Source organism: Mytilus trossulus, chromosome 2 (genome assembly GCF_036588685.1).
Source record: "Mytilus trossulus isolate FHL-02 chromosome 2, PNRI_Mtr1.1.1.hap1, whole genome shotgun sequence".
Classification (NCBI taxonomy): Eukaryota; Metazoa; Mollusca; class Bivalvia; order Mytilida; family Mytilidae; genus Mytilus; species Mytilus trossulus.
In genome coordinates, this window is record NC_086374.1 from 95172026 (window position 1) to 95199769 (window position 27744).

At 31.6% G+C, this 27744-nt stretch overlaps 2 protein-coding genes across 3 annotated transcripts; both read left to right on the forward strand.

The window, feature by feature from the left end:
* The first annotated feature begins 2927 nt into the window (after nucleotides 1–2927).
* On the forward strand, nucleotides 2928–13713 carry LOC134708420 (nuclear hormone receptor FTZ-F1 beta-like). Of its 2 annotated transcripts, none has more exons than XM_063568926.1 (7): nucleotides 2928–3233; nucleotides 5353–6240; nucleotides 6768–6947; nucleotides 7683–8122; nucleotides 9434–9692; nucleotides 10212–10869; nucleotides 10910–13713. In XM_063568926.1, exons 2-6 carry the CDS (start codon nucleotides 5355–5357, stop codon nucleotides 10469–10471), a joined length of 2025 nt encoding a protein of 674 aa, XP_063424996.1. In that variant the 5' UTR covers nucleotides 2928–3233; nucleotides 5353–5354; the 3' UTR covers nucleotides 10472–10869; nucleotides 10910–13713. The 2 variants fall into 2 exon arrangements, with proteins under 2 accessions (XP_063424996.1, XP_063424995.1); XM_063568925.1 differs by having other exon boundaries at nucleotides 10930–13713.
* Nucleotides 13714–15542: 1829 nt separating this feature from the next.
* Nucleotides 15543–27642, forward strand: LOC134708421 (nuclear hormone receptor FTZ-F1 beta-like). Its single transcript, XM_063568927.1, has 5 exons — nucleotides 15543–16272; nucleotides 17229–17408; nucleotides 21341–21780; nucleotides 25765–26023; nucleotides 26546–27642. The coding sequence occupies exons 1-5, from the start codon at nucleotides 15549–15551 to the stop codon at nucleotides 26803–26805; spliced, it is 1863 nt and encodes a 620-aa protein (XP_063424997.1). The 5' UTR covers nucleotides 15543–15548; the 3' UTR covers nucleotides 26806–27642.
* The last annotated feature ends 102 nt before the right edge of the window (nucleotides 27643–27744 follow it).

A 27744-nucleotide genomic window follows, 5' to 3' on the forward strand; every position in this document is an offset into this window, starting at 1 on the left:
AGAGAGCTTCGAGAACACGACTTAGGACAGATATTTGCCATAAGATAGACTTAGGACACGTCCTAATCCTAAGATAGCTTCGAGAACACCACCCCTGCATGCTAAGACTTGTGAATGCTTTTGTCATATTCAGAAAATAGTAACAACTCGATATGTGGATAAAAAAACGGATATGCCGTTGGCCAGTAAGTCTCCATTTCGGCCCCAAAATATAGCATATAATTTTTTTTTGTTAAAAATGAAAACTATTAACAATTTTTGGGAAAGAAAAATACTTTTGTTACATAAATATTAGCTGTTTTTGACGATACAATGCATATCCACCGGATACTAGCATCATGAAATCAGGCAAAATTACTGAAATCTTCACAATTTTATCATGTGAGATTATTTTTAAACGGTTTTTGTCTAAAAAGAAAGTGGTTGAACTTGTGTTCAGTCTTAATTAATATTTTAATATGTCGTATTTGATATATATGTTAGCGGCAATAAGCGAAATTAGGCATTAAGCTTAAATCCTAGGCATTAAGCTAACGCTTAGGCATTAAGTCTAATGCCTAAATGATGTTAGGCATTAGTCTTAAATCCTAGGATTTAAGCTTAAATCCTGAAAAATGTGTCCAGGCATTAAGCTTAATGCCTAAAGTATAAATGCGAGTAAATAAAAGACATTTATTCAATTAAAAATAAAATTATACATTTGTTACATGATAAAATTACGAGAACTGAAGTTTAAAATGTCATCTACTGGAAATAAAATCACAGATAAAATATGTTTTTATATTAAAACTCATCAAATATTACTTATAAAACATGAAAACTTGATACAAATTTGTATTAAAATTATTTGTTATCACAAGTTGTAGAACTGTGACACCGACTATTACACTTTCTCCCGTTTTTCTTGCATTTGCACCGGTTACTTAAACATTTAGTTTTACAAGAACATTTGAAAAATCCTTGACCTCCGGATAATTACTGATGGATTGCTGCATCACGTACACTTAAAGTTGTTTCACAATTAATTTCCTCTTCCAGAATTAAATTTTGTTTACATATTCCCATCTCATTTGTTCCAAATGTTCCTAGAAGTTGTCCAAATCTTGTAGCCACAACAGCATTGCCCTTATCGTTGACATGAAAAAATAAACAGATAAAATTCTTTTGCAGGCAGTTTGATTATTTTCATTAAAATATCGATAAAGAATTATTTCTTAGAGTAGAATTAATTAGGTGTTTGTATTTTGCGAATTATGAAATGAATTCGTGTTGCATATGGTGATTTTCAACTGTCTTTGTGGCGATCCGCATCTGATTTTCGTCAGGTGCAGATCCTGGATTTTTCAAAAAGTTGGGGAGGGGCCTGGTCCCATAACCCCCTTCCTACATTAATATGAACATAATTACTTTTATTTGTTTTCTTTCTGTTTAGTATTTAATAAACATGATATATTAAATGATGCAGTCAAACTTTTGATTAAATATCTTACCTCAATGACTCGGCCGAGTAAATTTCTACTGTCACCCTTCCCTCTATCAAACATAGGTATTGGTACAGCAACTGTTTGCCCAACTTCTGTCGTCCCTAGTTCCTTTTTGCTCCTGGCTATCATAGTGTTTGCTCCAATATTTTAAACATATTTTAAACGTATGAGCTCCAGATGTATCCTTTTCACATACATAGCACTTTAAGACATCCTGAAAATAGTTTCCATAAATAATAAGGTAAAACCAATCATTTGGCGTGGTCATACATCAGTTTTTAAAATTTAATTACAGTTTTGTGGTAATAAAGTTTTTGTTCAAAATGATCGTTTGACTTAACACTCAATTTAAAAGTACGAAGATGTGCTATGCTTGTCAATAGAGACATAATAGTATATAAGATAAGACCTATAGGTAACCATACGGCCTTCAACAAAAACTCATAGTAAGCAGACTCTTTTTTTCTTAAGCTCCGATAGTTCCTCTAGGAAGACATAAATTTTGAAATTTTCCTCGTCATTCTCGCTGACTTTAGTTATCAACCTCTCAAAACTACCAATATTAAAAATGTCATACCTTCTTAAAATGTAGTAATCTTTTGTCAATTTGTTTTCTGATGATTCCAAAAGCCTGTAATCTTTGCCAAAAGATCATGGTACTCTAGGGTATATGCTCCTTGTTTTCCCTGATTCGAATTTAGACCTCAAAGATTCAAGAAATATTTCCTCAATAGACATGGTGTCACTTAATGCGAATAATCCAGATAAAAAAGTGAAAAAAGACATGATGGCCTGAGAGCATTTAACAAATATTATAACAAAGAAAATTTACTTATCCAATAAAATGGTATGAGCAAAAAATCATATCTTAATTTTGTCTAAGAAAAGTACTAAAATTTGAAGATTTGTCAGATAAACATTTATTAATATTAGGAATATAATTAAGAAAATACTTTATTTCAGAAAAATCACTAAAAACACCTAAATTCTAAAATTTCACTTATTGCCTAAAAAAAAATATAGAAGAATTTTACAGAATAAACGTTCGATTTTAAAAAATAGAAAGATATTCGCTGAAAAATGATAAGAATACAGAAACTAAGGACCTGTATCTAGGCACTCATCATGTTCTCTTTGTACAATATACAACATTGAAATTCTTGATTTGAACTCTGACTACTCTACTAACTTTTATAATAGTCCAAGATTTGAACACCCCGGCCCATTTAAGATTTTCTGTATTCTTTTTATTTGTTATTTATATTCCTCACCTTAGCACTCTTTTTATACAATGTAATTCCTTGGTAAATCAAAACAAGGACGTACAATTGTACCCCCCCCCCTTTTCCCCCCCCCGACCAAATATCACTAGATTGTAATGTTTGCATTGCAATCTCTATAAAATAAAGGGAAAGCACTCATCACGCTTCGCGGACGAAATAATCTCTAACACAAACCTCTTTTCTATGTGTACGGGTCAGTGGCAGCCATTGTGAATTTCAGTTCATAGAACTGTTAAATATCAGCCATAATAAAGCCTTATACCACCTCGTTAAAATCGTTTTCTTCTAAGAAAAGGATTGAGTCGACAGAAAGGGGCGTGGTGGAAAGAAGAGAACAGTGAAGGACGTTTTGCAAGACCAAGGTCATGGCCAGATCAACGAAACGAGCATCCCCACTAAAACTGAAAGCAGAACTTGGCAGATCTAATAATTTAGCTTGCTGCAGACATTTTATTCATTGCATTAAGTATGCATTTTCGAAAGTTTTTTTCAAAACAGTCATTGCATAACTGTTGACACTATTTTTTTTATAAATCTAACGCAAGTTTGAACACAGGCACTAGACGTTCTGTCAATAGCATGAAAATATTGGCAATGGGAAGAAAATAGTGTCCATATATATAATAGAGATTATATATATGGACACTATTTTCTTCCCATTGCCAATATTTTCATGCTATTGACAGAACGTCTAAAAATAGTGTCCATATATATAATAGAGATTATATATATGGACACTATTTTCTTCCCATTGCCAATATTTTCATGCTATTGACAGAACGTCTAGTGCCTGTGGTTTGAAACAACACAAGCTTCGGGGAACGCATTTTATAAATTTATCGGTGCAACAACAAAGGGCGAAAATGTAAACAAACATATCAACTGACAATTGATTTATACATCTGTGTTATCACATGTTAAAAGGGGAAACTGTACATTGACATTATAAGTATGAATATTATTTGCATCTTCTTTGGGGTAACATTATTTTTAACTATAAATTTATTAAACATGATAAAGATCCGGTAACCGAGTAAGCATAGTATTCTTAACTTTAATTCAGTGGTGGATCCAGAACTTTGCATAATGCTTCAATGACTCCCTATATAATAATCCGAATTTTTCCCACCGAAAGGGGAGGGGGGCACCCAGGCCCTCCATAGATCCGCCTATGTAATATATAAGACTTAAAAATATAAACTATACAAGGACTAATCAATTTATCCTACTAAAACATGTTTCAAATGATCTGAGTAGCAAACTCTTCTGTAGTTATCCAATTTCTTTTAAAAAAAAATATGTGCATAAAATGTATTTATAAACATGCATATTGTACAAAGTACAAAGTATTTTCTGAGCATGGAAAGCATCATACCAGTATTCATGGTGAAGCAGGTTATTTTCGTGGGTTACAAATATTAGGGGATAGAAAAAAGTCGCCAAAATAAATTCCGCCAATTTCAAATGGCCCATGGAAAGGTATAGATAAAAGTTTTAAATCTGTCAAAATAATAACCACCAAAATATTTTGTATATCTTATTCAATTAAAATTTTACACCCATGAAAATAACCCGCTATACACTATTTCTTTGAGATTTTTTCTATAAATCTTATAATTTAATTTTGGATGTAATGCATCTTCTAGTTGGCTGACGTTATTTTGTTATGATAGATATAGGAAGATGTGGTGTGAGTGCCAATGAGACAACTCTCCATCCAAATAACAATTTAAAAAGTAAATCATTATAGGTTAAAGTACGGCCTTCAACACAGAGCCTTGGCTCACACCGAACAACAAGCTATAAAGGGCCCCAAAATTACTAGTGTAAAACCATTCAAACGGGAAAACCAACAGTCTAATCTATATAAATAAAACAAGAAACGAGAAACACGTATTTATTACATAAACAAACGACAACTACTGTACATCAGATTCCTGACTTAGGACAGGTGCAAACATTTGCAGCGGGATTTAACGTTTTAATGGATCCATGGATTATGTGATGGATTATGAAGCCCATAGACATAATTTAGTCATGTGACCGTGACGTCATCAACGTTTTTTCATGGTTTTCTACAGTTTAAAATGGAATTTAGAATTAACTTATAAGAAATGACTGTAAATTTTTTTCTGTCTATTTTCGAAATATTTGTGCACCATATTTTTGTGTTCAACATAAAAAAATATGGTGCACACTGGAAATAACCTGTTACACGCGTTATTCAGTGTGCACCAAATTTTTTATGTTATTTCTTCATAGACCATGTAGACAGAAAAAATACCAAAAAAATGTATTACAGTCATTCCTTAAATAAAATAACACACTGTCACCATGCCAAAAATAAATGTTGGCCTAAAACTATGATAGAATGATAGAAAAGGACTACATGTACATGATGTACAGTATTTTTTTTTATTTAAGATAAAAAAAAAATTTTTTTTAATAAACTTTGTTGTATGGGTTGATTTTATGAAATTTACAAACATTTATCATGTTTATTGTTCTGTTGAGTCTGGTTTAACATGTTTAAGTTTACTGAATGATAATTATGATAACACACTAATTTTTTTTTCAATTTCCAGGAATGAATATGTCAAGTGAGCTGGGTATTTCCCCAGTCTTGTTACAAGCTATAAGTGAAAAAATTTCTTCAAAAGATTCTAAAATGGATCCAACATTTATCAAACAGGAAATGATTGACAACCATGATAATGTTTCTCAAAATGAGGCATCATGTGACCCAATTATGAACCAAGATGTCAGTCAAATTCTTCCGGACATTGTGAATTCTGTTCAACAGAGAATTTCTATGGAAGGATCTAACAGAACAATAACTGCTGATGACATTCGTCAGTTGATTAGCTTGAAACTTGCACAACAAGCTCAACAGCAAATTTCTCAGAATAATGACGGACAGAATTCTTTTGCCGTTAACCAACCCAACACAACAACCGATACATCCATGATGAATTTTTTATCAAATGTTGCTGCAACTCAGACGAAGTCGACAGCTGATGGTAACATAAATAACAGTAATATAACCAACAGTTCGGACACGAGAAATTATGAGAATGAACCAAATGTGCAAGGTTCTTCAAATTCAAATCAAGTCTTCATGTGTTATAATAACAACCAGAACTCGAACACAACTGCACCCTCTCCGTCTAATGATATCGTTGTGTCCGAAGCAGGATCTGCGGTTAATGTTGTTATTGACCAAACTGGTCAAAGATATCTTATGCAAGACACAGACTTGCATGTTGATCAGGCAAAAGTGAATGAACATTTAATTAGACAAGCTAGATATAATGAGAAAGGAGAATTGGTCATCTCTGACATGCCTGTAGATAGTGCTTCTGAAAAGAGTGAAGGTGTAGATCTCTCAGTATCCCTGGAGTCACGTTTACACACAACACATCCAACAACAGTAGTAACAGACCCTTGTCCAGTGTGTGGAGATCAAGTTTCAGGTACTTGTACAATATGTTTATACACTGTCATAACTGTATACATGTACAGATTCCTTACATATTAAATCAATATAGAAATAAGGAGATGTGGCATGGTTGACGCCAATGAGACAACTAAGAGGCACTAAGTTACTACTCTCTAATTTTGCTTGAAAAAAATGATCCAGTTTACGTTGATTACATCAAAATAAGTAAATATAGGAATATGTGGTTTGAGTGTCAATGGATAACTCTCCATCCAAGTCACAGTTTATAAAAGTAAATCATTATAGATCTAGGTTTCTTTATAAAGAAAAGAGCTGTCATAAGAATACTGTAAAAAAGGATAATATAATGTTTTAAATATAAAATGTATATCATACATGTACATTCATCATGTTCATTTGCACATTGTATATGCATTTTACCAAAAAATATTCAATGTATTCCTGTCATTGGTTATTACAAAAAATGTTATGTAAATAGGTCCTATGACACAACATGTACTATATGCATTTTATAAAATTTTAACATTCCTATAATTTCAGGTTATCATTATGGGATTTTTACATGTGAAAGTTGCAAAGGATTTTTCAAACGAACAGTTCAGAATAAAAAAGTGTTCCAGTGTCACAGGAATAGTGACTGTGATGTGATGAGGGGTAACAGAAAGAAATGCCCTGCGTGTAGGTTTGCAAAGTGTATGTCTACGGGAATGAAAATTGAAGGTAAGAATATCGGGAATAAATACATGTACATGCATGATAGATTACTTGTGCATGTTTACTGTTCATACACTGCACATGTACTTAATCAGATAATCAATATGAAAGTAGGTATTATTCAGGGATCCAATCATGTTTAGGTTTGAGAGTAACCAATAACAAACATTCCATTGTTAAGAAAGTATATAGTGGCAAGGTAATAAATTTAAAAAATGACATTTCAATGTATATTTTGATAAATATTAAAGGAATATATGGCTTAATATCAGAATGTGCAACACTTTTTTTAAACAATCTGCATATATGTTTTTTGCATGTGAATATAAAATGTATATACACATGTATATTCACAACATCACAAGGAACAAATGTATTTTACCAAAATACATGTAAATGTTATCTAAATCTGAATTCAATTTTTGGATGTTTTATTATAAAAAATAAAAATACACAGGAATGTTCTTTAGATAGAAGATAACTCTGTAGCAAATACAATATAAATCATTTTAGAGTTTATATGATTCACGAAGTGCTGAAAAGTTATGAATCAAGGGAGATAATTTCTGAAAAGATTATACACCCCCCTGTTTTACTGTTTAATTACTTGTATATTTTGTATTAATTTTGTATTACATATATTTAGCTATTTTTCTCCTCAGAATTATACATGGATCTCTCACTGTATATATATACCCATGTTGTTTAGAAAAGATATTAGTTGACATGTTTCTTTTACAGCTGTAAGATTAGATAGAACACGTGGAGGAAGGAGCTGTTACGATGGATGTTCACCTCATGGCCGTCCAAATAAAACATTCTTGGACAAGAAGATGACCCCAAAACCAAAAAAAATGCAACCAGACTATATGAAACATTTACAAACCATGGAACTTAAACTGCCGTCGGGAGAAAGCATCTCTGGAAGTCATTTAATGAACTTGTTACAAAAGACGCCTGTAAAACAAACTCCAGTTGTTACCCCTGTTGTTCCCCCAGTGTTAACGGAAATAATGAGCATGGAATCTCTGTTGTCAGAAGACGAGAGTAGCTCAGAAATTCCAGAAAAGTTTGGCGAAGGGGATCAAAATTTTTTCTTGACATTTTTGCAAATTGCTGAAGTTCGATTATATAAATTGGTGCGATGGGCTAGGAATCTTCCACAGTTTAGTGCAATATCAGTAAGTCTATATTTCCCTGAATAAATGAACATACATAGACTTGATAGATACAATGTGGTATGAGTGTCAATGAGAAAACTCTGCATCCAAGTCACAAGTAAACCAATATAGATCAAAGTATGATCTTCAACACAGAGTTTTGGCTCACACAGAACAACAAGCTATTTATTAAAGGGCCCCAAAAAATGACAAGTGTAAAAGCATTCAAACATGTAACCCAACATCTTAGTTTTTATATCTATCTTACTTTAGTTTGCCTCAACCAAATATTATGAAAATTATTGTTTTATGATTGTTGTATTACATGTACCACAAAACTGAGATCAAGTAAAAAAAACACTTTTACCAATCTTCAGTTATGTCCCTTTATAATTTTACATGATATGAAACTGGGAGCATCATCTGTGTCCTATGACACATTCCGTATTTATTTTGATTTTAAATGTACATCATAAACATGTTATAAGATATCGATGATCAAATCAATAGAGAAATACAAGTATGACAAGTATTGATACTTTTACCTGTTAAAATTAATAGAGAAATACAAGTATGACAAGTATTGATACATTTACCTGTTAAAATTAATCGATATCAGTTTTTATTTTCATGTTTCAGTTCTTATTTCTGAAATAAATGCTTGTAATACATTCAGTTGTTGATTATTACAATATCTCTCTGTATAAACATGTATTCTATATTTGAAGGTACAGTGTATCATATAGTACACACAGTGACACTAGGTGATTCAGTAAAAACAACTGCTTTTGTCCATTATAAAAGTGATGAGATGTGGTTCTATTGCCAATGAGACATCAAATGAAGTGTATGTAAGCAATTAAAGGCTACAGGATGGCCTTCAAAGATGAAATAAACCAATACACATAATAGTATATATATATAATCACCTATAAAATCCCTGAAGATGAAAAATGTGAAGCAACTCAAAACTTACAGCCTAATTTATAACAAAACAACTAACAAAAAACAAATATAACACTCACAAACATGAACCAACATCATGAACATCAAGTACTGAAATAAGGCTCCAATCTACGGAATGAAACAGAATTAATGTGGCAAGGTTGAACTCACATAGAGTGAATCAAAAGGAGATTTCTTGTGATTGAAGGGGACATCACTCTTGATTTCTGACGTGACTATGATTGTTACAGAATTGAATATTGTACAGAGAGAGTCCCAACAATCACAAGCATTCTTAACCTTGGGATATGGTGGAAAATTCATCATGTTAAGTTTATAGTTTTGGAATTGACCACACATGTATATATTTTATTTTATTTTATTTAGACAGATGACCAGATATTACTGTTGCAAAATGGTTGGGCAGAACTCCTCATATTTAACTGTTGTATGAGATCTGTTGAGAGCCGAACAGAAATCTTCCTACCCCTTGGTAAAACTGTTGATCTGGAGAAAGCTCGTTGCATCAGTGAAGGATGTGAAGACATTGTTCAACGAATGTTAGATTTAACTGATCAGTTACGTAGACTGAATGTTGATCAGTATGAGTATGTGGCAATGAAAGTTCTTGTACTCATCACTCCAGGTAAATAATTGTATTTTTGTGAAATATATGCAGTCACAATTTTTAACAATACTTAAAAACATTGCAATTATTTCTGAATTTTTAATAACTTATCAAATTGAATCTGTGACTGCAAGTTCCTTTTGAGCATAAAAAGTAAAATCACGAAAATACTGAACTCAAAGGAAAATTTAAAAAGGAACGTCTCAAAACAAATGGCAAAATCAAAAGTTCAAACACATAAAACGAACGGATAACAACTGTCATATTCCTGACTTGGTATGACAGTCGCATCAAATTCCATTATATTGTCATTTTGTCAACAATGCATGAACAAAACAAACAGACACAATATTAAAGTAAAAATGTCAAAAATAGGGGTACAGCAGTCAACATTGTGTTATCATCTTAATCACTGTAAAAACAACAAATGTAAAGAAGAAGCACAAAATTTAACATCCTCATTTTGCATATATAATATACGATTTTATTTATCTATGTAAAATCCACCTATGTCTAATGTATATGTGTCTTTTTCAGATGTTAAAGGTATGAAAGAAAATTACAAGGCAAGAGAACAGCAAGAGCTAATAAGTGATGCTCTATATAAATATACTATTTCACATTATCCCCAGAATCCTGACAAGTTTGGTGAAATGTTGCTCAGACTACCAGAGATCACCCGTGTTAGTAGTATTGGCAAAGAATTACTGAACACATTGATGCCCCCTGGATTTCAATCATGTGGACTTTTGTTTGAACTTCTCAAAGGAGATGGAGCAGCTAAAGAGGAAAGCTAGCAACACTTATAAATAGATTTCTTGTTTCACTTTCTATGTTTTCATACTTGCATATGTTTATGTATCTGAACCATGTGTACTATAAAATGTTGCATTCTTTAAATCATGGAATAGAATTTGAGTAATTGATTACATGCATGTGCCATAATTGTGAATACTTGTAATTATGGGTCAAGGTTAAAGTTTACATTATCTTATGAAAAATGTCAGTTCTACCTTAGTTTCACCTGTCTCTGTAATTGTTGAGGCACCATTTATTGCATTATGTTCCTGACATTTTCCTTTAATTAATTTACATTTGTTCAAATGTCCATAATTAGATATAGGAAGATGTGATGTGAGTGCCAATGAGACAACTCTCCATCCAAATAACATTTTATAAAAGTAAACCATAATAGGTCAAAGTAAACCATAATAGGTCAAAGTAAACCATTATAGGTCAAAGTAAACCATTATAGGTCAATATGATTAGTCTGTTCTATAAATGTTAACGAACAATCCAGTAGAAAAAGATGGTTTTTTTAAAGATAATAGTGCTTAAAAATAAGAAATTTTCAAATGACACTTGTTCAAATTTGATTTTTGGTTTCAAAAAACAAGCAATGGTTTAAAAAAAGATAAGTCAATTTTAGATGATAACTGTTTCTACATGTTCTAGTATAAACATTAGAAATAGAAATTTTTAGAAAAAGTATTTATTATAATCTTTGTTTAAATTTTTAATGAAATGCATACATTGTACACTAAATCTCTATTTAATCAATAAAATGTTGGGTACATGTCATCAGTTATGTCTAATGTACAAGCTAGAATGTCAAACATTAAAGCTAATTAATGAGACTTGTACAAATGTATGTAAAATTGATTCAACTCCATAAAAATATTTTCAAATAAAAGACAGCTATTGACAGATTTCAATATGAATTATCTCCCTTGAATAATATCAAATTAATTTAAATAGGTTTTTAATTTCAGGAAAAGAGCTTCTAGAGCATGAAATTTATCAAGTATTTAAGTAAACAGACTTGTTTTAACAAAAAATAGAAGAATTATCTAAAAATGGAAGCTATGGTTAACCCAGGATATTATATATGAATTTATATAAATTCAAGATATGAATTTTTAATTCATATTAATTAGGACACTAACATTTAACATAATAAAGTATATTAAGATACATATATTTCAAACAGAAAATATACTAAAAGCAAAGGTTATTTATCTAGGTAGAAAGTACTTTCATGTGTAAAATTTTTGTCAGTATTACTGTAAATGCAGAATATTTTGTGGTCCTTTTTAAACACCTTTGTTGAACAATGAACACAATTTAAGATTGATTATTTCAGAAATAATTCCTTCAGGTTATGCTCTATGCTCATTTTAACATGGGTAGGCATTATATTTGTCAATATTTCACACTGAGCGGTAGCGAGGTGTAAAAATGTGGTCAAATATAATGCCTACCCATGTTAAAATGAGCATAGAGCATGACATGAAGGAATTATTTCGATTTCAATAGGACAAATACTGTTTTTTTAAAGGTTGAAGCATACAAAAATACCGTAAAAATGTTTGGCTATTGATTATCATTTAAAATGGTTAATATTAGTCTGTAAAGAGACTTTATGGAATATTAACAACATAAACCATATTTTCATGAAGCATTCAAGCATTGAAGTAATTGCTTTTTTTCATATATTAAATTTTTAGATCTGTGTTACATATTGATTTTGTATTGCTGTTTATGGTAATGCTTAGTTGGTCAAAAGATTATTTGTTTTGTCCAAACACTGTTAATGTGTATATAACTGAAATTTTCATTTGTTTACACTCTGAATCTAAAATGTTTGTAGTGGGTCAAATCAAATTTGTTCAAGCATGTGTACAAATGGGAAATTTGATCAGTGACAAAATCTTGAAAAAATGTCTTTTATCATGACATGATTTAAAATTACTGTGCAATACAATGAAATGAATGACAGAAATAATTGTTCAATATGTATATATCCTAAACATGGAGTTTTCTAAAGATTTTAAATAGACAAAACTCTTCAGCAGGTTATAATTTTTTTTTCAAAATTGTTAATGAAATAGATTTTTTACTATGATATAAACCAGAATACATGTCTTTTTTTATACCCAATTCAAATATGAACCATATTGGTCTAAACATTTTCAGGAAATCCAGTACATTGTAGAGATTTTTGTACAAAAATTCAAGCTTTGCAAGCCTTTCTAGAATCAATATGCTATACAAACCTGTACTAAATTTGAACTGAAATGTGTATGTATAATAATAGGAATCTGTGGTAGGATTGCTAACGAGACATCTCTCTACCAGAGACCAAATTACTTAGAAGTTGTCAACTAAAATAGGTTACTACAACTTTCAACAATGAGTGATTTGTTTACCATGCTGTTGTATTGGGATCATGCACTACATTTATACAGGGTACATTTCCTGTTGCTCAAAATATACAAAGTTAAGCATGTGAATATATGTAAATATTCTTTGTTTTGTTAGTATGCTTTATATATGAAATATATGAATACATTTGTGAGGATAGGAACAATTTGAAATGAAGTATTAGCTTTGGATAAAGTTATTTTGTTAACTTGATTTCAGGCATGACGATAGAAATGAATTGTCTCCCTTTCCATTAGCAGATGACTCAATATTAACTAATTTGAATGCATTCTCAGTATTCAGTAAAAAGCATTCCTCTATAGACAGTTATGCAAAAGTTATCAAAACCACACAAGTCTCCATGACTGGTTTTTCAATCATCTACAGAGGTGCATTTAGGGAAGGGGGGCCCAGCCCTTCCTTTTGGGGAAAAAAATTGGTTGCTTATATAGGGAATCACTGAAGCGTGACTGGTGCAGGTCCCCTCTTAGGCAGTCCGTGGGCCCCCCACTTATGAAAATTTCTAGATCCGCCATTGTTCTAGAGAAATGAATGACAAGTTTTTTACTGTTTCAGAATGTCAGTATGAAGCTTGAGCATGAATTACTTAATATTTATTTAGTATAATGATTGGTTAAAACATTTTATTGATAGATTATGTTAACATAGTTATTTTGTATACAATACAGAGATATTCATCATGTTGATATGTCAATATTTATGAATAATGTTTCATTATATGAAATAGTATTTGTATTTTTTTTCTTGTATTGTGTATGATTATAGATATAAGTTTTCATTCAACATTATTCGAAAATAAATAATAACAAAATTATGTTATTTATTGTTTTGTGGATAGTGTTAGCTGTCATACATTGTCATATGCATAGCAGTTTTAATATTGGAATAACAAACATGGAAAAATAAAAAAACAGCTTTCTTTCATGTGAAAAAAAATTAATCGTTATATTTTGTGGGTACCAATTTTATGTGGATAGAAGAAAACTTTTCATGGATATTTGTTTACATAAACTCTAACTGAAAATTTGTTATTACTTGTACATAGGTTCATTTGTGGTTCTCTGGTAACCATTGAATACACGAAAATTGGTATCCACAAAAAAAAAATGAATCCACAGTAAGCTTATAAAAATTAATATAATTATTGGTCTATCATTACTTTTATCGTCATCATTTGAACTCTGGTTAATAGTTGTCGTAATTGCAATCATAGTTGCCACATCTACTTATTTTACTAATAGTTCATTATACACATCTACACACTACCAACAGTCTGGAAATGGTAGTAGTATTTACCAATAATTACAATTTCTGAAAAGTATTTTTGTCGAGCCTTCGACTTTAGTAAAAAAAGCGAGACTAAGCGATCCTACATTCCGTCGTTGGCGGCGGCATCCACAAATATTCACTCTGTGGTTAAAGTTTTTTGAAATTTTAATAACTATCTTAAACTATACTGGATTTCTACCAAACTTGGTCAGAAGCTGGTTTATGATCATAAGATAGTATCCAGAAGTAAATTTTGTAAAAAAAATTAATCCATTTTTTCTGTATTTCACTTTTAAATGGACTTAGTTTTTCTGTGGGGAAACAACATTCACTCTGTGGTTAAAGTTTTGAAAATTTTATTAACTTTCTTAAACTATTCTTGGTTTGTACCAAACTTGGACAGAAGCTTCTTACAATCATAAGATAGTATCAAGAGTAATATTTTTTTTTAATTTTTTTCATCATTTTTGTTGAGCCTGTTATTTACAGCAAAAGTAGGCGAGACACTGGGTTCCGCGGAACCCTTACAAATTTTTGGAATTTATAATAGAAACAGGCATATCTATCAAAATCCCAACATATATATTGACACATATTTATTAGAAACAGCAGTTCATGTGGACAGTTGATCTGTTGTCATCACTTTAGGTCCATGTTGTGGTTGTCTAATTACATTGTTTCCTTAAAGGTTAGTGACCATCACCAAAATTATATTACAAAATGGACCACATCACATGAATGAAATTTCAAATTGAGTTATTGTCCTTTAATGTTCCCATTTACTACATGTTATCTATTATATTGAATAATACAGTAGTTGGATAGAAATTTCAAGAGCAAGTCAAGATCTAAACAGGTCAGATATGACCAAAATCAGGAGTGTTGGCAATAACAGACTTTAGGAGTGTTGGCAATAACAAGCTTTAGGAGGGTTGGCAATAACAGACTTTAGGAGTGTTGGCAATAACAAGCTTTAGGAGTGTTGGCAATAACAGACTTTAGGAGTGTTGGCAATAACAAGCTTTAGGAGGGTTGGCAATAACAGACTTTAGGAGTGTTGGCAATAACAGACTTTAGGAGTGTTGGCAATAACAAGCTTTAGGAGTGTTGGCAATAACAGACTTTAGGAGTGTTGGCAATAACAGACTTTAGGAGTGTTGGCAATAACAAGCTTTAGGAGTGTTGGCAATAACAGACTTTAGGAGTGTTGGCAATAACAAGCTTTAGGAGGGTTGGCAATAACAGACTTTAGGAGTGTTGGCAATAACAAGACTTTAGGAGTGTTGGCAATAACAGACTTTAGGAGTGAAGAGTCAAAAGATTCAAAAATGGATCAAAAATTTATCAAACAGGAAATGATTGACATCATGTGACCCAATTATGAACCAAGATGTCAGTCAAATTCTTCCATACATTGTGAATTCTGTTCAACAGAGAATTTCTATGGAAGGAGGTAACAGAACAATAACTGCTAATGACATTTGTCAGTTGATTAGCTTGAAACTTGCACAACAAGCTCAACAGCAAATTTCTCAGAATAGTGACGGACAGAATTCTTTTGCCGTTAACCAACCCAACACAACAACCAATACATCCATGATGAATTTTTTATCAAATGTTGCTGCAACTCGGACAAAGTCGACAGCTGATGGTAACATAAATAACAGTAATATAACCAACAGTTCGGATGTGAGAAATTATGAGAATGAACCAAATGTGCAAGGTTCTTCAAATTCAAATCAAGTCTTCATGTGTTATAATAACAACCAGAACTCAAACACAACTGCACCCTCTCCGTCTAACGATATTGTTGTGTCCGAAGCAGGATCTGCGGTTAATGTTGTTATTGACCAAACTGGTCAAAGATATCTTATGCAAGACACAGACTTGCATGTTGATCAGGCAAAAGTGAATGAACATTTAATTAGACAAGCTAGATATAATGAGAAAGGAGAATTGGTCATCTCTGACATACCTGTGGATAGTGCTTCTGAAAAGAGTGAAGGTGTAGATCTCTCAGTATCCCTGGAGTCACGTTTACACACAACACATCCAACAACAGTAGTAACAGACCCTTGTCCAGTGTGTGGAGATCAAGTTTCAGGTACTTGTACAATATGTTTCTCTAATTCTTTGGAAATTTATCCCTTTCTGAACCCATTGTATAAATAAATTTAATCAACGTGTGGGTGCCGGTGATCTCAAAAGATCATTGGATGATTTAAAGGGTCATGACCTTTTTAGCTAACTGAATGAATCAAAATATGATAACAGGTGTTAATGAAATTGACAACTTCGTGCAATGTGAAAGGCACTCGAAGGGGATTTTCGGTTAACAAAAAAGAAAATGTCTTTTTAATCATTAGAGAAACAGATTCTTACATAGTTACTCCTGAATTATCGGATTTATCCAATCTCAATAGTTAAATTATAAATTTTAAAGTCCTCGCCGAGGCGGCTCGGACTTTAAAATTGATAATTTAACTATCTCGATTGGATAAATCCGATAATCCACTGGTATCAATATAAGAATCTATATTTATACACTATCATAACTGTATACATGTACAGATTCCTTACATATTAAATCAATATATAAATAAGGAGACGTGGCATGGTTGACACTAATGAGACAACTTAGAGGCACTTTCCACTCTACATTAAGTTTGCTTGAAAAAAAATGATCAAGTTGATTAGATCAAGTAAATATAGAAAGGAATATGTAATGTGGTATGAGTGTCAATGGACAACTCTCCATCCAAGTCACAATTTATAAAAGTAAACCATTAAGGCATTATAGATCTAGGTTTCTTAAAGAAAAGAGCTGTCATAATACTGTAACTGTAAGAAATAATAATATATTGTTTCAAAGATAAAATGTATCATACATTTTTGAACATTCATCATGTTCATTTACACAATGTATGCATGCATTTTACCAAAAAAAAAATCAATGTATTCCTGTCATTGGTTATTACAAAAAATGTTATGTAAATTGGTCCTATGACACAACATGTACTATATGCATTTTATAAAATTTTAACATTCCTATAATTTCAGGTTATCATTATGGGATTTTTACATGTGAAAGTTGCAAAGGATTTTTCAAACGAACAGTTCAGAATAAAAAAGTGTTTCAGTGTCACAGGAATAGTGACTGTGATGTGATGAGGGGTAATAGAAAGAAATGTCCTGCATGTAGGTTTGCTAAGTGTATGTCTACAGGAATGAAAATTGAAGGTAAGAATATCGGGAATAAATACATGTACATGCATGATAGATTACTTGTGCATGTTTATAACTGTTAAATAAATACAGATAATAAATATGAAAGTAGGTATTATTCAGGGATCCGACCATGTTTAGGTTTGAGAGTAACCAATAACAAACATTCCATTGATAAGAAAGGATAAAGTGGCAAGTTATTAAATTTTAAAAATGACATTTCAATGTATATTTTGATTAATTTTAAAGGAGTATGTGGCTTAATATCCAACACTATTTTTTAAACAATCTGCATATGTTTTTTGCATGCAAATATAAAATGTATATATACGGTGACATCCCATTAGTCCGACAACCATTATTCCGACAGCCCATTACTCCGACAGCCCACTATTCCGACAGCCCATTACTCCGACAGCCCACTATTCCGACAACCCATTACTCCGACAGCCCATTATTCCGACAATGCATTTTTCTTAGGTGAATGGGAAAATTTTCTCTAAAAAAAACAACTCCGTTCTCTGTGATATTTGTGGTTGACCGTTTTGATCCCAATTATTCTTTCCATGCGGGATATTAGTCTCAGTATATTGGAGTTGATACACATGCTTATTGCAACTGCCCAGTCTTTACCATGGTCGCTCTTTCGTTTCACGTGTCTGGGTATTTTCTTTTTCTTTACATTGTCCACTGTCAGTCTGTGCTGTTCTAGTTCGCTGTGTTTTTTGTGTGTGTTTTGCTCTACCTTCTTTCATTAGATCTTCGGTTACCCCCTTTCGCGTATCAGGGGAGTGAGGTTCCATGCCGTCAGTCAAATCACAGGAATCGGAAGTTCTATCAATAAAATTCTGTAAATAATAAGGTCGACTATCAATAGAGCTTCTCGTAGAGAAGCGACAGGTAGTTACACTTAATAAATATCATGTTTTTATGTACTTACCCCGGCTTTTATAGAAGTTTTCCACAGTTATTCCCTTTAGAGCCCTGCCACAGAATCCATGATGTAAAAACATGATATTTATTAAGTGTAACTACCCAAGAGTCGATTTCAAAACTTTAAACCGGGCTGATAAGTGTTTTAATATAGATTTAGGACAATCCTTGAAAAATGCGTTGCATTCCTGTCGCTTCTCTACGAGAAGCTCTATTGATAGTCGACCTTATTATTTACAGAATTTTATTGATAGAACTTCCGATTCCTGTGGTCAAATTGAGAAAAACAAAGAGACAAATACATACCCAGATCCTTAAAAAAAAAAAGATAAATAGGACGAAATATGTGCTCAGAAAAGATAAGCAATTCCAATTACGAATACGGTATCATGTTCGGGAATGTGAATCCTCGAAATACGGATACAGTACACAGCACTTCCAATAGCTATGGTCCGAGACCACAATTGTCGAATATAGTCCCAAGTGTTAACAGTGGGTTACTTGCCAATAATTTTTATACCCCTTCCAAATTTATTTCTCCATGTTTAATGCCTCAAATTGTAAGTAGGGGGTGAAATTACACTGTAAAATAATTTGGGTCCAGAATTTTACAGGAAAGTAGTGATTTGGTCCAGCTGAAAAAGGTTAAAAATTAGCACTTCGGAAGCTGTCATAAGATTTCAAGACACCCTAAACACAAAATTGTCCATATTTTGAGTTAGAGGCGATGAAGTTTTCTATAATTTTGATATAATTTGTCCCAAAAGTAGTACAACACACTGTAAATATTTCATTGAGAAAGCGCAGGTGGGATTTTTTAAATTTTCATTTATGTTCTAAAAGAAATGCACTACGAATTAATTGTGTTCTCGGACCTAAGCTATCTATCAGACATAGTCTGAGAGATGCCACTCAATTTATTTGTAGTGAGACCAATTTTATATCCCGATCTAATTTCAAAAAATCTAGAAAAATATGCCTCTTTTATAATGGTTGCAGGAAGTGCAGGACTGATGATTTACAACCAAACTTATTACGAAAAGCAAAAATTAATATGACTGACATGAACATTTCGGCAACTTCTATTTTCAAAAATATTCATGAGGAAAAGTGATATCGGGTCGGTGATTGTTTATGACATAGAAATATACAGTCAACGTACTTTAACTGTTCAAATAGAACGAGTGCAGTATAAAAGCCAATAACAACTAGTAAGAAATCTAAGACATTGTGTGACATTCTCATCCTGCTTGTGTCTTTCTCAAATTGGCTAATTGTAAAAACTTACTACCTTATGTGTTTTGTGGCAAACTTGACATTTATTTTTCATTTAAAGATTGTTATCAAGCAGAAAAATATTAAGATATCATTAATTTTAAGAAAGGAAGTTCATATGTTTATTAAGAATCGGTGCTCACCCATTACATTAAGAATTAAAAATGCCAGATATTCAAAACATCGTATTATGCAGCTGATAAAGTTGAGGATGAGGTCATTTTTCAATGTAATGCTCATATTATCAAAATTTGAGGGAGGAACTCTTTCAGCATATTCAGTCTAGCACATGTCAGAACTTTGAAAAACTAGATAAATATTATAAATGTGCTAGTTGGGTTTTTTTCTATTTTGTTTTGGCTCCAAATGTGACAGGCTTACGGTGTTATAAAGAAAATTATATTATATTAATATGATATCTGTATTGTAAAGTCTTAATGTTGACCCAATCATTATACCGCCGCTTCGCAAAAGTTGGAACACACGGTTTTACCTCTTTCTGTCCGTCCATTCAACCGTCCACTCGCCGTCGGTTCGTCCGTCCGTTCCATGAATATTTTCGTTGCATCTTTTTCAAGAACAACATTAATAGGATTACTGAAAGGTTTATTGAAGTCGGCTACATCGTGTGATGCGTTTTCAGATTCATTACTCAACAAATTGTTTACCGAACACTTTTCGCACGACAGCCAAGTTGAAAATGTTCGTCACATATTTCGCAGGAACTACAATACAATGATTTCTGAAATTTGGTTTCAATGTTTATTTAAGTCATCTATACGGTGTGAGGCTTTTTAGATTCACAACTCAACAACGAAGTATTTGTGCGGGGGCATCATCAGTAGCATCTTCGCTAGGCAAGAGTTACGATCCACTCCCGTTCTCTTCACAGCTGACACCTTCACTGATTGTTCTTGATTTATATGCTGTTTATATACCCTTTAATTTGGAAAATGAAATAATATTTTCTGTTCTTTTCTATATACAGATTTCGAATTGAGTGTATAGAAAGTATTCGAAGTACCTCAGTCTTATGTTATATATACGAAGTTTTATTTTACCCTGATACCCTAATACTTGACTTTATAAGTGTCGGACTTATGGGTTGTCGGAGTATTGGGCTGTCGGAGCAATGGGTTGTCGGACTATTGGGTTGTCGGACTAATGGGTTGTCGGACCAATGGGCTGTCGGACTAATGGGCTGTCGGATTAATGGCGTGTAACCATATATACTATACATGTATATTCACAAGAAACAAATGTATTTTACTCGCTACATTGAAGACCTGTTGGTGACCTTCTGCTGTTGATTTTTTATTTGGTCGGGTTGTTGTCTCTTTTACACATTCCCCATTTAGTTTCCATTCTCAATTTTATGTAAATGTTATAATCTAAATCTGAATTCAATTTTTAAATGTTTTATTATAAAAAAAAAACAACACAGGAATGTTTTTTTAAAGAGAAGATAATATAATTCTGTATCAAATACAATATAAATCATTTTAGAGTTGATATGATACACAGAATTGCTGAAAAGTTATGAATCAAGGGAGATAATTTCTTAAAAGATTATACACCCTGCTTTACTCATTACTGTTTAAAATTACTTATGCATATTTTGTATTAATTGTCTATAACATATATATAGCTATTTTCCTCCTCTGAAGTATACACAGATCTCTCACTGTATATACCCATGTTGTTTAAAAAATATATTAGATGGCATGTTTCTTTTACAGCTGTAAGATCAGATAGAACACGTGGAGGAAGGAGCTGTTACGATGGATGTTCACCTCATGGCCGTCCAAATAAAACGTTCTTGGACAATAAGATGACCCCAAAACCGAAAAAAATGCAACCAGACTATATGAAACATTTACAAACCATGGAACTTAAGCTGCCATCAGGAGAAAGCATCTCTGGAAGTCATTTAATGAACTTGTTACAAAAGACGCCTGTAAAACAAACTCCAGTTATTACCCCTGTTGTTCCCCCAGTGTTAACGGAAATAATGAGTATGGAATCTCTGTTGTCAGAAGACGAGAGTAGCTCAGAAATGCCAGAAAAGTTTGGTGAAGGGGATCAAAACTTTTTCTTGACATTTTTGCAAATTGCTGAAGTTCGATTATATAAATTGGTGCGATGGGCTAGGAATCTTCCACAGTTTAGTGCAATATCAGTAAGTTTATATTTCTCTGAATAAATGAACATACATATACTTGATAGATACAATGTGGTATGAGTGCCAATAAGACAACTCTTCATCCAAGTCACAAGTAAACCAATATAGTTCAAAGTACGATCTTCAACACAGAGCTTTGGTTCACACAGAACAGCAAGCTATTAATTAAAGGGCCCCCAAAAATGACTATTGTAAAAGCATTCAAACAGGTAAAACCTCATATTTTTAGTTCTTATACCTATCTTAAGTTTGCCTCAACCAAATATTATGAAAATTATTGTTTAATGATTGTTTTTACATGTACCACAAAACTGAGATCAAGTAAAAAATACACTTTTACCAATCTTCAGTTATGTTCCTTTATAATTTTACATGATATGCAACAGGGGGCATCATCTGTGTTCTACATGTATGACACATTCCCTATTTGTTTTGATTTTAAATGTACATCATAAACATGTTATAAGATATCCATGATCAAATCAATAGAGAAGTACAAGTATTGATACTTTTACCTGTTAAAATAGAGAAATACAAGTATTGATACTTTTACCTGTTAAAATAGAGAAATACAAGTATTGATACTTTTACCTGTTATAGCGAACCAAATGAAAGTTTTCCACAGAGTTGTCTGCTCTTTACCAAGATATTTAAACTTTTGCAAGTTTACCTGTCCCATTGAATCAATACAATAGCTCTTGTTCTCTGTGTAGTTTATTCACTTGGACATTTAGATTTCTTCTAGGAGAAATCTATCACTCATTGATTGATTTGCCTGACCAAAAAAATATCTTCTTTGATGATTGAAATACATGTATAAACTCACATAAATTGCATGTGATACAAAATTTATTCAATATCAATAATATATAATCAATCTGTTCAATATAAGCACTGATTTAGTTATAAAAAGTTTATTTCCGATTTTTTTATAAGTACTGCATGCATTTATGTTTTAAAGAATCTGCATGTTTTATATGGTTTTTCAGTTACAAAGAATACATTTATGAAGACCTTTATTTAAACCTTATCATTTTAAGTTTTTATTTGTGATTAGACTAAAAAATAGCAAATTTTGATAGGTAAAATGTTGAAATTTGATCAGATATCAACTTTTTTATTTTTAAATCAGTGTTTATATCAAACAGATTGAAAATGTGTTATTGGTTGAATAAATACAACATCACATGCACTTTTATAATTACTTATTTGTACATGTATTTCCATCATTGACAGTTCAATTTTTTGTTCAGGTAAATTAATCAGTGAGTGATAGATTTCTCTTGCAAGAAATTTAAAGGTCCCATTGAATAAACTAAACAGAGAACAATACCTGTTGTATTTGTTAGATGGGACAATAGAACTTACAAAAATTTAAATGGACAGGTAACTTGCAGGTGAATCTTTGGAAAACTATGATAGGCTTCGCAATAAAATCAATAGAGAAATACAAGTATTGATACTTTTACCTGTTAAAATCAATAGAGAAATACAAGTATTGATACTTTTACCTGTTAAAATAGAGAAATACAAGTATTGATACTTTATTCTGCTAAAATAGAGAACTACAAGTATTGATACTTTATTCTGTTAAAATAGAGAAATACAAGTATTGATACTTTTACCTGTTAAAAAATAGAGAAATACAAGTATTGATACTTTTACCTGTTAAAATAGAGAAATACAAGTATTGATACTTTTACCTGTTAAAATAGAGAAATACAAGTATTGATACTTTTACCTGTTAAAATAGAGAAATACAAGTATTGATACTTTTACCTGTTAATATAGAGAAATACAAGTATTGATACTTTTACCTGTTAAAATAGAGAAATACAAGTATTGATACTTTTACCTGTTAAAATAGAGAAATACAAGTATTGATACTTTTACCTGTTAAAATAGAGAAATACAAGTATTGATACTTTTACCTGTTAAAATAGAGAAATACAAGTATTGATACTTTTACCTGTTATTATCAGTTGAAATCAGTTTTTGGAAAGATAAGAACTTGATCTAAATCTTTACTTAGGCCCCTATGATTCCCATGTATGTGCACATTATACACATATAAAATGAAAAAAATGGGTATATTTTTGAAGCAGTTCATTCATATTTTTCCCCACCATACTTTAATATGAAATTATTCAAACTACTCTTCTAATCTTTCCATGAGTGATATCCATCACTTTGATTATTTTCATGTTTCAGTTCTAATAACTGAAATAAATGCTTGTAATACATGGAGTTGTTATTAAAAAATATCTCTGTATATACATGTATTCTATATTTGTAGGTATCATACATGTAAATATCTCTGTATTTATAGATTATCGTTGATCATCTCAACGAGATTGATTTTCTCGCTTGAGCTGGAACAGCGAAAGTGAGAAAAGCAATCAAGTTGAGATGACCAATGATAATCTGTTTATCGCTATTTTACCTATGACGACGTTGTCAATTTCAATGTCAATTTTGTTAGCAACGCCACATGGTCTCCTTAGTTTCTAGTGATATTTTTTCCATCTCAAGCGAGAAGCATGATATGAAAATTATCACAAAAAAGATCAAAGGAAAAATGCACAAAATAGCGATAAATAGAGAATAATACATGGCAAAATCCGTATCATATGTCGCATCATCCCGAGACATCAATATCAGCCAGAGGGCCTTTAGGCCCGAGGGATGATATTGGTCAAGGGTGATACGGCATGTGATACGGATTTTGCCATGTATTATACGCTTTATCATATATTTCAACAGAAGAGTATTATATTATATGAACTGTTTTTTTATCCATAGCACTGGGTTACCTTCAGTTCTGCTTTTGTCTTGTTTCAAAGATTTATAATTACTGCTCAACTATTTATACGAAGCACCTGGGTTACCTTACAATCTGTTGTTTTGAAAATATTTTGTTTATTATTGTATTTATTAGAGTGTTTTGTATTTTTTATAGTTGCATTTAGTGTGCCAAAAAGTATATTTTAAAAACTTGATGTTCGTGACGTCACATACAATATGAAAACATGACGTTCGTGACGTTACATACCAAACAATGACGTCATTAAAAAAATTGACCTATTTTTAGGAAATTTTTTCTTAAGCAAAAAAAAAACAAAAAAAAACTGACTTCATGTAAAAAAAAAAAAAAAAAAAAAAAGGTATGCGATACTGGTTTTACCATGCGATACGGGGTATGCGATACGGGTTTAGCGATGCGATACATGGTATGCGATACAGGGTATGTGATACAGACTGGGAAAACGAACCTTTGTTAGATATACAAAATAGCTGTATTTTGTACCAAATATATGATAAATACATGTATTCTATATTTGTAGGTATCATACATGTAAATATCTCTGTATATACATGTATTCTATATTTGTAGGTATCATACATGTACAGTACACACAGTGACACTATGTGATTCAGTAAAAACAACTGTTCTTGTTCATTATAAAAGTGATGAGATGTGGTTCTATTGCCAATGAGACAACAAATGAAGTGTATGTAAGCAAGTAAAGGCTACGTGATGGCCTTCAAAAATGAAATAAACCAATACACATAACAGTATATATAATCAGCTATAAAATCTAAATAAATGTGAAGCAAATCAAAACTTACAGCCTAATTTATAACAAAACAATTAACAAAAAACAAATATAACACTCACAGACATGAACCAACATCAAGTCCTGAAATAAGGCTCCTATCTAGGGAATGAAACAGAATTAATGTGGCAAGGTTAAACTCACATTGAGTGAATCAAAAGGAGATTACTTGTGATTGAAGGGGACATCACTCTTGATTTCTGAAGTGACTATGATCGTTACAGAATTATATCATGTATATCTTGTACAGAGAGAGTCCCAACAATCACAAGCATTCTTAACCTTGGGATATGGTGGAAAATTCATCATGTTAAGTTTATAGATTTAGAATTGACCACACATGTATATATTTTATTTTATTTAGACAGATGACCAGATATTACTGTTGCAAAATGGTTGGGCAGAACTTCTCATATTTAACTGTTGTATGAGATCTGTTGAGAGCCGAACAGAAATCTTCCTACCCCTTGGTAAAACTGTTGATCTGGAGAAAGCTCGTTGCATCAGTGAAGGATGTGAAGACATTGTTCAACGAATGTTAGATTTGACTGATCAGTTACGTAGACTGAATGTTGATCAGTATGAGTATGTGGCAATGAAAGTTCTTGTACTCATCACTCCAGGTAAATTTTGTTTGTATTTTTGTGAAATATATGCAGTCACAATTTTTAACAATACTTAAAAACATTGCAATTATTTCTGAATTTTTAATAACTTATCAAATTGAATCTGTGACTGCAAGTTCCTTTTGAGCATAAAAAGTAAAATCACGAAAATACTGAACTCAAAGGAAAATTTAAAAAGGAACGTCTCAAAACAAATGGCAAAATCAAAAGTTCAAACACATAAAACGAACGGATAACAACTGTCATATTCCTGACTTGGTATGACAGTCGCATCAAATTCCATTATCTTGTCATTTTGTCAACAATGCATGAACAAAACGAACAGACACAATATTAAAGTAAAAATGTCAAAAATAGGGGTACAGCAGTCAACATTGTGTTATCATCTTAATCACTGTAAAAACAACAAATGTAAAGAAGAAGCACAAAATTTAACATCCTCATTTTGCATATATAATATACGATTTTATTTATTTATGTAAAATCCACCTATGTCTAATGTATATGTGTCTTTTTCAGATGTTAAAGGTATGAAAGAAAATTACAAGGCAAGAGAACAGCAAGAGCTAATAAGTGATGCTCTATATAAATATACTATTTCACATTATCCCCAGAATCCTGACAAGTTTGGTGAAATGTTGCTCAGACTACCAGAGATCACCCGTGTTAGTAGTATTGGCAAAGAATTACTGAACACATTGATGCCCCCTGGATTTCAATCCTGTGGACTTTTGTTTGAACTTCTCAAAGGAGATGGAGCAGCTAAAGAGGAAAGCTAGCAACACTTATAAATAGATTTCTTCTTTCACTTTCTATGTTTTCATACTTGCATATGTTTATGTATCTGAACCATGTGTACTATAAAATGTTGCATTCTTTAAATCATGGAATAGAATTTGAGTAATTGATTACATGCATGTGCCATAATTGTGAATACTTGTAATTATGGGTCAAGGTTAAAGTTTACATTATCTTATGAAAAATGTCAGTTCTACCTTAGTTTCACCTGTCTCTGTAATTGTTGAGGCACCATTTATTGCATTATGTTCCTGACATTTTCCTTTAATTAATTTACATTTGTTCAAATGTCCATAATTAGATATAGGAAGATGTGATGTGAGTGCCAATGAGACAACTCTCCATCCAAATAACATTTTATAAAAGTAAACCATTATAGGTCAATGTGATTAGTCTGTTCTAAAAATGTTAACGAACAATCCAGTAGAAAAAGATGGTTTTTTTAAGGATAATAGTGCTTAAAAATAAGAAATTTTCAAATGACACTTGTTCAAATTTGATTTTTGGTTTCAAAAAACAAGCAATGGTTTAAAAAAAGATGAAGTCAATTTTAGATGATAACTGTTTCTACATGTTCTAGTATAAACATTAGAAATAGAAATTTTTAGAAAAAGTATTTATTATAATCTTTGTTTAAATTTTTAATGAAATGCATACATTGTACACTAAATCTCTATTTAATCAATAAAATGTTGGGTACATGTCATCAATTATGTCTAATGTACATGCTAGAATGTCAAACATTAAAGCTAAATAATGAGACTTGTACAAATGTATGTAAAATTGATTCAACTCCATAAAAATATTTTCAAATAAAAGACAGCTATTGACAGATTTCAATATGAATTATCTCCCTTGAATAATATCAAATGAATTTAAATAGGTTTTAATAAAATTAACGGTACCAATTTTCTTGCACC